General features: G+C 38.5%; 1 protein-coding gene across 2 annotated transcripts in view; it reads right to left on the bottom strand.

Moving 5' to 3' along the window:
• Window positions 1-382: 382 nt before the first annotated feature.
• Window positions 383-13,420, bottom strand: part of LOC133066784 (E3 ubiquitin-protein ligase TRIM36) — a 31,959-nt gene continuing 18,921 nt past the window's right edge. The window contains exons 6-10 of one of the 2 annotated variants that reach the window (XM_061158189.1): window positions 11,855-12,108; window positions 11,503-11,627; window positions 7,754-8,044; window positions 4,298-4,595; window positions 383-2,440 (exon numbers count right to left, since the gene is read on the bottom strand). In XM_061158189.1, the coding sequence (XP_061014172.1) occupies window positions 2,086-2,440; window positions 4,298-4,595; window positions 7,754-8,044; window positions 11,503-11,627; window positions 11,855-12,108 (1,323 nt within the window). In that variant the 3' untranslated portion in view covers window positions 383-2,085. The remainder of the gene's footprint in view (window positions 2,441-4,297; window positions 4,596-7,753; window positions 8,045-11,502; window positions 11,628-11,854; window positions 12,109-13,420) is intronic. The other variant, XM_061158190.1, reaches the window with a different exon arrangement.

Raw genomic sequence — 13,420 nt, 5'->3', positions numbered from 1 at the left:
AACAGGTTTAAACTGCATGGGTCTGCTTATACATGGATTTTTTTTTTCCAATAAACACATTCTATGGTATTATACAATCCCTGGTTGGTTGGTTCCTTAGATGTAGAACCGAGGATGCAAAAGGCCAATCATAAAGTTATACTGGGATTTTCAACTGCATACAGAGAGGACTCCCCCTAACTCTGCATTATTCAAGAGTCCCTGTTGATGTTAAGCTTTTCTAATGATCACTTCCACAAGAATTAAAGCTAGCAAATGCCCCAAATAATTTTAAATAGAACTTTACCTCTAGGTTAATATATTCAGTCAAACATCTTTTCATACACGGCTTCTATTTTCCATATAAACACACTGAGAACTCCTGGATTGCAAACTTCAATAATGACATTTGACTTACTTTTAATTTTTATTAAAAATGAACAAGTTCAAGAGAACAATTTATATGCAACTGTACAATGTTTTAAGCGGATTTCCTATCCCTATTAAAGCTTTATATTTAAAATGTCTACATGATATGAGCTTCACAGGCTTGAGACTATCAGACTTTACCATATATGTGACGTTAGCAGCTTTATTGCACAACGATCCACATAACACCGCATATTTGTTTAGTTCAGCCTATGTCATAAAGTGCTATTCATAGGTGGGAAAGGAACAAAGCTTACTAAACACTGAAACTCTCCATGATATTTCCTTCTTGGATCGGGGGGGAAAGGTACTTATTTAGTGCTACCAACCTGAATAACAGATTTCCATTAATATATGTATATAACAACAACAACAAAGCCAGAGCTAAGAGTTTTGCTTAGTCAATTAAAATGTGTCAAAAGAATTCTGAAATGATTGATGCTAAATATACTTAACAGCCTAGTTTCTGAATACTCTAACTTTAAAAAAACTAACCAGTTTAAATAAAACCACCCAAGAAAGAGTATCTTTCAAAAATGAGGATAAAATTTAGATAAACTGTAATTCTTCAAAGAACTTTCAGCTTTTAAGAAGGGTATACACAGTCATTATGATTTCAGTTATTATTTCTAAACAAATCTATCCTTTTATTTCCTTATATAATAAATGCTTATTACCAATGAGCCACAGAAAACGCCATACAACTGACCAGATAGTTATTTCACATTTTATAATATATTTAATGACACTGAAAATATATTGTGAACTTTTCAAACATGTAAACATAAACCAGGACAATCTGATATGTAATATTTGTGTCCCTAAATGAAAATTACAAAACACAAAAAGCAAAAGAATGACATCATTATTGTCACTAGTATTTATGAAAAATAAATATTTTATATAAGCTCAAATATGCTCACAGAGTAAAAAGAAAAAAAATTGAAGAAAAAAATTTTCCAGAAAGTCATATGAAATGAAAAGCTTCATGTGGTAGCCAAGAATCCTGTGTTTCCCGCAAGAAACCATGTTTCTTACACATGCAAGTATGGGCATTACTAGCCAAGAAAACTCTTTAAAATGTCCTTACAGTCAGTGGTCTCAGAAAAAAACAAACAGTAGTATTCATTTTCTAGGCAATATATTCTTAAATACATAATTTTCCATTTAAATATACTACTATTTCTATGGCCGTTTTCGTTTTATCTATCTATACATTTGTTTTCCTATTAAAAACAAATGCACAACACCATGCTTAGTACTACTTTCTATCCATAAGGCATTTAAAAAATATCTTCTCTGAGGACATAAACATGATACAAAAATGAAAAACCAAACACAAAACAAGAGTAATAAATACTTTTGTATCCCTTCCCCCCACCCCAAAACAAGGAATGTCTAAGTGTCAGCAACACAAGCTGATACACATAAATTAGATTTCCTGTGCATAAAAAAAAGCCCAGTCACCCATCTCAGTGTGAACTGGGAAAGCACGTCTTCTCCCCGGCATTTGTGAAAGGCAGAAAGGCTGCTTAGGTTTTCTGTGTTTGAAGAAGAAACATACACAAAAATAAGTGTGGTGACACAACACTTAGATGATATGTATTAGTTACAGAGGTTAACACCAAGGCATCACTCTGCTCCCATTTTCACCCTAGACCACACCAGATGTGCAGACTACATGCTCTCCTGGTAGCCGAGGTACTTGGCTGTGATGGACTCTTCGAGCTGGACCCCCCCGCTGCCCATCAGGGCAAAGGCAGGGTACATGGCATGCGAGCAGTCCACCTGTCGCTCATACAGGCATTTCATGTGGTCCACGTCGTAGAAGGCCACTCTGCCCTTATCACAGTCCAGGAGGACTCCTATGCTTGCTGGCATGGGAAGGACTCTGTTTTCAGGTTCATTAGAAGAAGTCGGTGACTTGGGAATGAAAAATTTCTTCATACCTATAGTGACTAACGTAAAGGGTTGTGAAGAATCAAAACAGGTGTCCTCACTTCCGCTGTCGTGCCCACTGTCCTGCTCGTATCTGAAACACAACAGAGACAGACAAAGCGGACTTATCTGTATCATCACCCCGAGGCCTTCATTTTCACCAGATAATATACACTGAGTTAAATTAAAATCAATTGTAACTGCTTTTACATCAAAACCTTTCTGTTAAACCATAATCAATTAGAAACTAAGGACCACACAATGTCACTTAGAATTACACCAAGACTCAGACCCAAATTCTGTCATAAAGTATCATCCATTTTTACCTATATATATAAATAGATGAGAAGTTATAAATAATTAGTAATTTTGGCCTATCAAAAATAAAGCAAGGGGGAATGAAATGGAAGGGACTTGACAAATATTGAATATTTATAGCATAAAATCATATATAAGAAAACAGAAACCAACACAGATCCCCTAATCCAAAGAATTTATCAGACTAAGTAAAATAAATGGGCACTACAAAATAAAGCTGGAGAAAAAAGCATGTTTCATTCTCCTGCTAAGAACTGTTACATCCTGGTTGGGATTTTCTACATGGTTCTATGATGCAAGCAAGTATCATGAAGAGTTTTATTCTCCTCTGATTATAAAACAGTAACACCTTAAAGAAAATTTTGATACAAAGTTCCTTCCATTTTTCCCCTATGCAGTGTGCTTCTTATATTAGTACATTTGTGAACATACTACATCAACCATTTTAATCAGGTCTTTTCACTTCTAGTATTTCCCATGTTATAAACTTTTTTTTAACATTTGTTAATAATTTACCAAGTAGACATGTCACTATGTTTAATTAACTATTTCCATACTTCAATTTTCGCTATTATTTCAATTTCTCATCTTAGGGCAACAAGTTTTTCCTATCACTCAGATTGTTACTCTGGCATTTCTGGAGACATAAGTGATCAAAATGATCTGTCTGGACTAGTTCACACTACATCGTGTAACAAAACTAAACTGTACAGAACATTAAATAGTCACTCTCAAGAAACTGAAATTTGCCATGGGAACACGTTTACCATGATCAAATTTTTAACATACTTATTGGACGGTTTAAAGAAATTGTATCCATTTAGCACCAATTGTGGCAGAAGGCAATGGCACCGCATTCCAGTACTCTTGCCTGGAAAATCCCATGGATGGAGGAGCCTGGTAGGCTGCAGTCCATGGGGTCGTGAAGAGTCGGACACGACTGAGCAACTTCACTTTCACTTTTCACTTCCATGCATTGGAGAAGGAAATGGCAACCCACTCCAGTGTTCTTGCCTGGAGAATCCCAGGGACAGGGGAGCCTGGTGGGCTGCCGTCTATGGAGTCGCACAGAGTCGGACACGACTGAAGCGACTTAGCAGCAGCAGCACCAATTGTGAAATATGGCATTTAGAGGCAAAGGGAATGGCAACCCACTCCAGTACTCTTGCCTGGTGAATCCCATGGAACAAGGAGTCTGGAGGGCTACAGTCCATGGGGTCGCAAAGAGTCGGACACGACTGAGCGACTAAAATAAATAGAAAACATTATTTATGCAATTTTATTTATAATTAAGACAACTGATATGAAAGCCTTTTGAATATTCTAAATTGCGAAGCTATACCATAATCAAGAGGTGTACCCAAAAAAGACTTGTTTCCTCACAGCATTAGAATTTAACTGCTAAAGCTCATTAGTCACTGTGTGAATACAAGACGACGTGACATCTTTTCTTAGCCAGCCACATAAGCACAGCCAAAACATCTGAATCTAAGAAAGGCATACTCTATAAATACTAAATACTCTAAATGCAGTCAGTAAATCCAAGTCCACTTTCAGGCTTGCCTTGCTAAACGAGGTTTACATTTTACAGAATTAAAGAATTATCAAGATCTAGACCAATAAAAGAATCTACCTTGGACTAACTGCGTCCCGGGGAGACCGGAGCCATTCTTGCAGTTTGTCACTGGAAGCGACACCTGCTTTCACCAGGTACGAATACGGCTCCACACGGAAGGCCCAGAAGTGCTTCCCTTTAGTAATCCCAACATCTCCAATGATGTAGTCTAAGCTGGTGTAATAACCCACTTGGATCCGCTCCGCAGCAAGCAGGAGGTTAAATCCAGCTCTGCTTTCCACACGGTCTCTCTTCAAATTCAGCAGGAGGTGTTCATTATTGTAGCCGCACTTTTCATCAAACAGGAAGCTGAAAACTGCAAACAGAGCTTAATATTAGCCTGCAAATTACTTATTAGCATTTCTACACTCCATGGCTGAATTTAACAGGTTTTCAAGTAGAAGTTACTAAAAAGAGATAGGAGGAAGGATGTTGTTATACCCTACTCACAAACCAAAACCCCAACTTAGAAATGATTTCCAGCAAATTCTCTATACCTGAAAATTTTCAGAAATTTCAAAGTGGAAGAAACATTTTCAGTGTAGGAGAAATTTATGAATATAGCTCCTTGGAATAGACACAGCAAACCTAAACACCTAAACACCTTATACTATTGAATCTCTTCTTTTTTATCCCTAAAATAAGGGGCTGTATATTTTCAAAAACATCTGCATGTTTTCTTAAAATTTATTCCAAATTTTATCTTTAAGTTAGTCACAGTCGTGTCCGACTCTTTGCAATTCCATGGACTGCGGCCTGTGCCACTCCTCTGTCCATGGAATTCTCCAGGCAAGAATGCTGGAGAGGGTTGCCATTTCCTTCTTCAGGGGCTATTCCTGACCCGGGAATCAAACCCAGGTCTCCTGCATTGCAGCCAGATTCTTTCCCAACCAAGGCACTAGGGAAGCCCAAATTTTATAAATACGAAAAATATTAGCAATTTTAATAAGGTCTTCTCCTTACCAGTCAAGATGGCAGGCACAAGAAACTGTTTTGCTTTAAAAAAAAAAAAAAAAAGCACAGGCTTTGGGTTCAGAGACACCTGGGTTTGAATTCCTGGCTCAAACATTTAACTGGAGCTTAACCTAAACTTTAATTTCCTCAACTGCAGAATGGAGACAACACTACTCTCCTAAGCCTATCAACTTAAACCCATTAAGCCTAACATTCGTTGGCGGCTAGCCCAGAAAGTGGAAACATCCCAAATGCCCGTCAACAGATGAATGCACAAAGAAAATGTGGTGTCAACTTCAAACTGGCACTTGCCACTGGCACTTGCCATCTATCCCTGCAAGGATTAAAGCACGTGCTGCTGCAGCTGCTGGTTTTCAACACCCGAGAGGAGTTCAGGGCAGGGAGCAGAAACGAGGCCCTCTGTGCAGGGGGCGGGCGGGGCGGGCGGACTGGTAGGACTGCTCTATTTTCAGGAGCCTAGCTTATGAGCCCAGTTCTTGTTATCGCCTCCTATCTAAAAAAGCACTAAAATCCTTCACGGTGACGACTGCTCCTTGTGACTAGCAGAAACTTTCTGAAAAAAAAAAAAAAAGTGCTTGATTGCACGGACTCTCCCTTCACCAAAATCACACATATACTGACCTTCCCCTCTGCCTCTTTGGAGCAGTTTCTCAGAGCTATCTGAGCGGCTGCTTTCCCAGACTGCAGTCCTCATTTTGCCCCCAATAACACTCTCACATTAGGCCTTTTTTTTTTTTTTAAGTTGACAGTGGGATATACATACAATGGCATATACCATTCAACCTAAAAAAGTTAGGAAATTCTGATACGTGCCACAACATGGAAGAACCTTGAAAATAAGCCAGTCACAAAAGGATTATGCAAATCCATTCACACAAGAGGTACTCAGAATAGGCAGATTCATAGAGGCAGAGGCAGAGTAGAGGCTGCCAGACTCTGGAGGAAGGGTGAGTGGGGGCGTTACTGTGTAATGGATGCAGTATTGATTTAGAAAAATGAAAAAGTTCCAGAGACTATAATGATGGGTGCACAGAATGTACTTAATGCCGTTGATGCATCCAGTTAAAAATAGCTAAAATGGCAAATTTTAACACTCAGTCATATCTGACTCTTTGTGACCCCATTGCCTGTAGACCGCCAGGCTCCTCTGTCCATGGGGATTCTCCAGGCAAGAATACTGGAGTGGGTTGCCATGTTGCTAACAAGCTAAAACCATTTTCCATGAGTGAGATCTGACCAGTCTTCCCGGTAATGCCTATTGTCCTGGCATGACAATTCACGCTTGCTTTCAATCTCAAATGTCTCCCAGTTTGCAAAATAAATTTAGAAGGTCACCCTATTCATATGGCTTCTCCCAGAGAAACAGAAGACAGCTTTTAATGTTCCCCCTCCTCCACCCCCTCCACTTTGTCCCTAAAACAGCAGCTACTTTCAGGTTTCCTTTTTCTTCTGCTTTCAGTCAGACTAGAAAATAAAGCGGAAACTGCATAAACCATAAAATATTTACTTAATACTTGTAAATGCACCCTAAAACTCTCTTTTGGATATTATTAAAATTCAAGAAAAATAATTTTAGCCTACCTTGTGCATTTGGTTGTTGTTGTTTTCTCTTAATTAGCTACAATATACATGAAAAACAGAGGGAACAGCACACCCTGGACAACACGGCAAGGAAGGGCAGAGTGCACAAAATACGGGTACATAAGCCACAAAAGATGGACAGGAGCGGCAGGGTCTAAAAGCCAAGTGAAGGACCGTCTAAGGCAAGGACCAACAGGGCAAAGTGATTCCTGGTCACCAGGATGAGCACAACTCTGCTGCTATACGTCCCTTATCCATGGAAACACTGTAGTGAACACCAAGTAACCTGTACGTCGTTCTCATTCTATAAAAGTGTACAGGCCGGGTTTAAGTAGTATCAGTGGTTACCAAGTTGGACAGGAGAGGCAGTGCTGGGTAGAAGGAGCTTTTAGTATGGAGGGAAGGGGAAGGAGGACTATCCATGTGGCTTTAATATGTGCCTTCCACCCCCATGGGCTGGTAATCACTGGGTTAGAAAAGCCAGATAAGTCAGAATTAGGTTAACTAAAATTATACTTCATGTTATTATACCAATAAATTTCTAAAATATCTACCCAGATCCTATGCTAATAGAGATCTCTATAAACTGATCAAAAAAATAGAATTATACTATTTAAAACTTGTAAGGTAGCATTTACACTATTTTAATTCCAAATTAATTACCCTACACATTCAAATGTCATGTTATTCTGTATCTCTTGTCAGTTAGAAGTCTAATCCTATTCTCAGCCTGCATGGTGAAATTCAAGTAGTCATTCTATTTCTAAATCCTAGCTGGATATAGAATCTACTTTTCTAGAATCTTTTACAAATGAAAGGTGGCTTTAATGTAGGTCTGCACAGACACATCAGCAGGTTTATTTTTTATCATGGTCTCTTCCAACTGTATGCTTTTCTTATTCCCAGTATTCACACTACCTGGAGCTGGAGGAGTATGAAGAATCAGTTCTCTGCTGCAAGGACTGCATATGGAACCCTTGTAGGCTCTTACTCTGAAAGCATAGTTACAATTACTCTCAAGATCGGAAATAACTTTACTTGTGCCACACACTTCTATCTCATTCCAAGACAACATTTCTTCATCTCGATTAATCTTGCGATATTCAAGGACATAGCTATCAGCTTTATCCTTTTCTGGATGGTACCAACTTATCAAAGCATTGTTATAAACTTTGCTCTGTTCCTCATTGATCTCTGGCACATCTACACCTGAAAAAAATTATAAAACAGAAAACAACATTAAACTATTATTTCAGAACCTTTATTTTTTCCTCAGTAAAAATAATTCATTGACAGAAACTAAAGGATTTCTCTGTTGTCCAAGAACTTTCTATATTTATAATAAGGTGTATAAGCAAAAGAATAATTCCTGCAAATACAACAACATGGACAGACTCTGAGGACAGGCTCAATGAAGCAAAGAGGACACAGAAAGACCAATACTGATGTCATGATTCCACTTATGTGAGGTGTCTACAACAGCCAAATTCATGACCTCAAAGACTGGAATGGTGGTTACCAGGGGCTGAGGGGCAGGGAGAAATGTGTACTTATTAATAGCCAGGCATAAAGTTTCAGTTAAGCAAGATGAATAAGCTCTAGAGATCTGCTGTACACCCTGTGACTACAGACAACAAAACCACATTCTATACCAAAAATTTTTAAGAGGGTGGATCTCAGGACAGGTTTTATCACAGTAAAATTTTAAAAGAAAAGTAATAAAAAAAAAATAGAGATTTTTAAAGTGTATATTTATGTTTAAAACTGAAAGGGGAAAGAAGAATGAAAAATAAGACAAAATTAGTAAAACCATTTTAGCTTTCCATATTAATTCTAAAATGTCATAAAACAAAATTTTTGACCATATACCCTTCAATGCCCATCTACTGAAATAACCCTGGACATGAAATTTCTAATTTCTGTCCTCTTCTAAGTTATTTTAGTAAGGGTTTTAAAATATAAGTTTGGTTAGTATAATAATAAATGTCAAAATACTATATAATTTCCTTTCATATTATCTTTCTCAGAATTGCAAAGCAATTTAAAATGACTTTTTCTTGGCATTAACAAGCTACATATTTTTGTAAGAAAATCAGAAACTACATAAAACACACACACATACACAAATTAAGTAACTCAAAGATTTATCACTACAATAATTTTGTATAGCTCCTGCCAATATTTTTCTCCCAGTGGCATTCCACTGTAGCAACACTTAACTGTTTTCAGAAACATGTTTCTAATTTTTCACTAAAAATACAATGATTAAAATTTCACAGCTAAATATTTGTGTGTGTTCATAATCTTTTCCATAGAATAAATTCCAAACAGCTTAACTGCTTTGGTCATATGGTAAAAATAAGCTGTAATGGTTATACATGCACATGCACACATAAACAAACACACATTTATATCAAATCACAGAGAAACACATGAAATGAAAAGCAGAAGTCTCCCTTATTCTCCAGCTGTGTAGGAGCAATGGACAGCGTAAGTTTGTCTGTGTGTGTCTTTATGCAGCCAAGGGATCTAAAAAGTCATCCAAACTACATTCTAAAGTTAAAAAAAAAAAAACTATCATGACTGGTATGCCTCACCCTACACCTCTTCCTTTTCTTTTTTTAAAACCACAGCTTACTAAAAAAATGTTCATGCAGGAAACAGTGAGGAGAGCATGCCGCGGGCGGAAGCTGAGTGACCACTGCACATCCTGGGCCACAGGTTTCCCTGGTTCCTCGTTATGCACTGGCTGAGCCTGAGATTACCCAACCTCAATCTCCTCTTTCCAAAGACAGTTTTGGGACCCGCCTCCCACGCCCCCGTCGGAGGAGGAAGGACCTTGTACTCCTAAGTAAACAAACAATAACATGATATATAAAAAACAATTCAAGTATACATTTTGGAAAAAGAGAATAGATAAGAAAGGTATATAGCCAATAGGAGATTCAGGCACTGATTGGAAGAGAAAGATGGTCACAGTAACAATCCTTCAGTGTTTAACTTTTTAACAAGACATATTTCCTTTGACTAAATACAGATCTACACATCTGTATCTACACAATAACTAAGCTTATACTTTTCCAAGGGCTTCCCTGGTGGCTCAGCTGGTAAAGAACCCGCCTGCAATGCAGGAGACCCAGGTTCGATTCCTGGGTCAGGAAGGTCCCCTGGAGAAGCGACAGGCTACCCACTCCATATTCTTGGGCTTCCCCGGTGGCTCAGATGGTAAAGAATCCTCCTGCAATGTAGGAGACCTGGGTTGGGAAGATCCCCTGGAGGAGGGCATGGCAACCCACTCCTGTATTCTTGCCTGGAGAATCCCATGGACAGAGGAGCCTGGCGGGCTGCAGACCGTGGGGTTGCAAAGAGTCAGACACGACTGAGCAACTAAGGACACACACACAGATACTTTCCCAAAGACTGTAACTGTTCACCACGACTAGAAGAGAAATCTGAAGGAGATGAACAAGGTGAGGAGAAAAAAGGAAGGGACTGCCTCCCTACTGGTGAGCAGAACACAACACAAGCAGCCACTAGGGACTGAAGCTTGTGCCCTAAGATGCACATGCCGAGGTTCTAGCCCCTAGTACTGATGCCTCAGAATGTGCCTTGATTTGGAGAGAGGGCTTTTAAAGAAGTACCACAGTTAAAATCAGGTCACTAAGGTGGACCTAGTCCAATACGACTGATATGACTGGAATCCTTATAAGATGAAATCTGGATGCAGATACGTATAGAGGGCAGACCGTGTGAGAACAAGGAGAAGACGCCATCTGCACTTCAAGGAGAGAGGCGTCAGAAGAAACCAGCCCTGCCCCACAGCGTCATCTCAGCCTTCTAGGCTCCAGAATCTAAGAAAACAAATTTCTGGGTTTAAATCACCCAATCAGTGGTGTTTCGTTTCAGCAGCCCTAGCAACTCATATAGCTCGTAAACACTTAAACATCTTAGAGTCACCTTTAACCTGGAGATACCATTTCCAGGCTCCTGCCCTAGGGAAACTCGTACACAGGCACAGGGCAACACTGACAAAGATGTTTGATAGAGCTGTTTACAATAGATAAAAAACAGGAACAGACTGTCGCTCAGTAGGAAAGTTATTTATATAATGGAGTATTAAAGCTAAAATATAATTGTAAACCAGAACTTCATATATTAACAAATATTAATCCTAAACTTAATTTCTTAAAAAAGCAATTTACCAAAAAAGACATATACAGTGTGATGCCATTCACACAATGTTTAAAAACATACAAACCAATAGAACCTAGCTTTGGGGCATAAAAACATGGTTATAAAAAAATAAATGGCATACGATTTTAGGATAGGGAGGTCTGGGCAACTGAGTTGCTACTTTATAATGTCAAGCTGAAGAGAATTTGTGTATATTCTGTTGTTGTTTAGTCGCTAAGTCGAGTCCAACTAGTTGCAACCCCCGTAACTGTAGCCCGCCAGGCTCCTCTGTCCGTGGGATTTCCCGGGCAAGGGTACTGGAGTGGGTTGCCATTTCCTTCTCCAGGGGATCTTCCCAACCCAGGGATCAAATCTGCATCTCCTATACTGGCTGGCAGATTCTTTAGCACTGAACCATCAGGAGAGCCCATGTGTCGTCTACACAGTGTGAATTCCAACCAAAAAAGCGAAGGTATGCTGATATTAAAACTTACCACTTGAGAAAAAAGATAATTCCCCAAGAAGTTCTGTTTGTTTAGATGTGTTAACAACATAGTCTTCAAAAGAAGTTTGAGCCGCAGGTCTAAAGCTCTTCAAAGATTCTGTAGCTTTCTGTATTCTAGAGACAGATATAAAATGTTTTATATAAAAATGATTCTTTAAAAAGGCAATCAGACTAAATATCTGCAATGAGATTAACAAAAGAGAGCTTGACTCAAGATTTGCTTAAGAGTGAAGCAAGAGGTACTGCACATAACAGCATTCCGAAGCCATCAGAGCTACAGCTGAAACTCGGAGCAGTGTCTAATGGCGCTGCTAGAGGGACTGTCAGTTCAAAGCAAATACCTGACGTGGAGCTGCTTCGCCGTCTGGACAAAACAAGACTGGTCCGTCTCCTTCAGCACTTCCTGAGCGTACCCCACGAGCCCATTGTTCTCCAGCAGCCCCTGGTACTCTTCCATTTGAGTCTGAAATTTGTCTAATCTTAGTTTCTTAGAAGCATCAATTGCCTTCAAAACAGATGATTTCCTCTCTTCTAGGATTTCAAAGAGCTTTTCAAAATGTGTAATTGCATCTTCTTTAGCCCGCTCTCCATTACACTATTGCAAAACAAGCAAAGCATTAGCTCATCTGCTAAATCCAAATGTCTTTTCATGAAGGAGTCAAAATTCAGTGCAACAAACCCAAATCCTGGAAGGAAGAAGATTTCATCTGACGCCTTGAAGCTGTCAGAACGACAGCCTGACACCAAATACACTTAGTGAGGGGTGATCAGCAACTTTCAGACATAGTTTGTAATTTTATAATAACTGTATTTCCTTAAGCTTTCAGTCTCCGAAGTCCAGCAATAAACAATGTATTCAATGAAATAAAAAGCAATGTTCAATTTGTATATGAAGGAACTTGGGCAGAAATTATCTGACTTAACCGAGGACACAGGAAAAAAAAATTCTGCAGTTATCTATTCATTTCTAATTCAAGAAATTTAATTCTTTCTACCACATTCCAATTTTTAAAAAAGGTAAACCACAGATATAAAACTGAAAAAAATTACATTACTAAGATATAAAATTGTAACTTTTCTCTTCAAATTAGTATTAGTGATATATTGGGTTGCCCAACAAGTTCATTTGGGTTTTTCTGTAATATCTTATGCAAAAATCCAAACGAACTTTTCAGACAACCCAGTAACTATAAATAAATTGTAATTTAATTAATACTGATTTAATTACATGTTATGCAAATTAACTTCTTTATTCTTGTTTTTCTGTTCTGAAAACTAGGGATAAGAGAGACCATGTAGGCTTTTCTGAAGATTGAGAAAGATTACTTATTAATACATAAATGCATACCTCAAGGTCTCATATTTTCACTATATACACAGCTGTTCCACTACTTTGGCATAAAATGATCCTCTCTATAGTGCTTATGGAACATTTTGGATGTCCAGAAAATCAGAGACTGACTTGACTTTGGAGATAAGACTAGCAAAGCACTTACAAGCACTTATACACTCATAGCAGCAGCCAACAGTAAAGAGTCTTCGAGAATACTCTTAAAAGCTGACAATATATGGCACAAGTGCCCTGCACACTGTCCAGTGGCTTCTGGCCAACATTTATAATGAAAGGAAACTTTTTCCAGATTTCCTTCTTTTGTTGTCTAATGCCAACAGCCAAGTTTTTAAAGGGGGGATGGGAGGAGAGAAAGAAGGTGATGACATTCTGGTAGTTTTTCAGTGACATATCACATTAAATTCAGAAATATCATTATACACAGGTAAAGAGGAGACTGTTTCCAGCAAAGTATAATTATAAGATAAAAAGACAGTGTCACAATCTTCACTGAGAATGGACACAAATTTTCTAGTACAGAAGCCTCTGATAACCCTACAAATACAACTTAGGTCAA

This window comes from Dama dama, chromosome 12 (genome assembly GCF_033118175.1).
Source record: "Dama dama isolate Ldn47 chromosome 12, ASM3311817v1, whole genome shotgun sequence".
Taxonomy (NCBI): Eukaryota; Metazoa; Chordata; class Mammalia; order Artiodactyla; family Cervidae; genus Dama; species Dama dama.
Note: the sequence above shows the minus strand (reverse complement) of the source record. Positions and strands in the feature narration are given on the sequence as shown.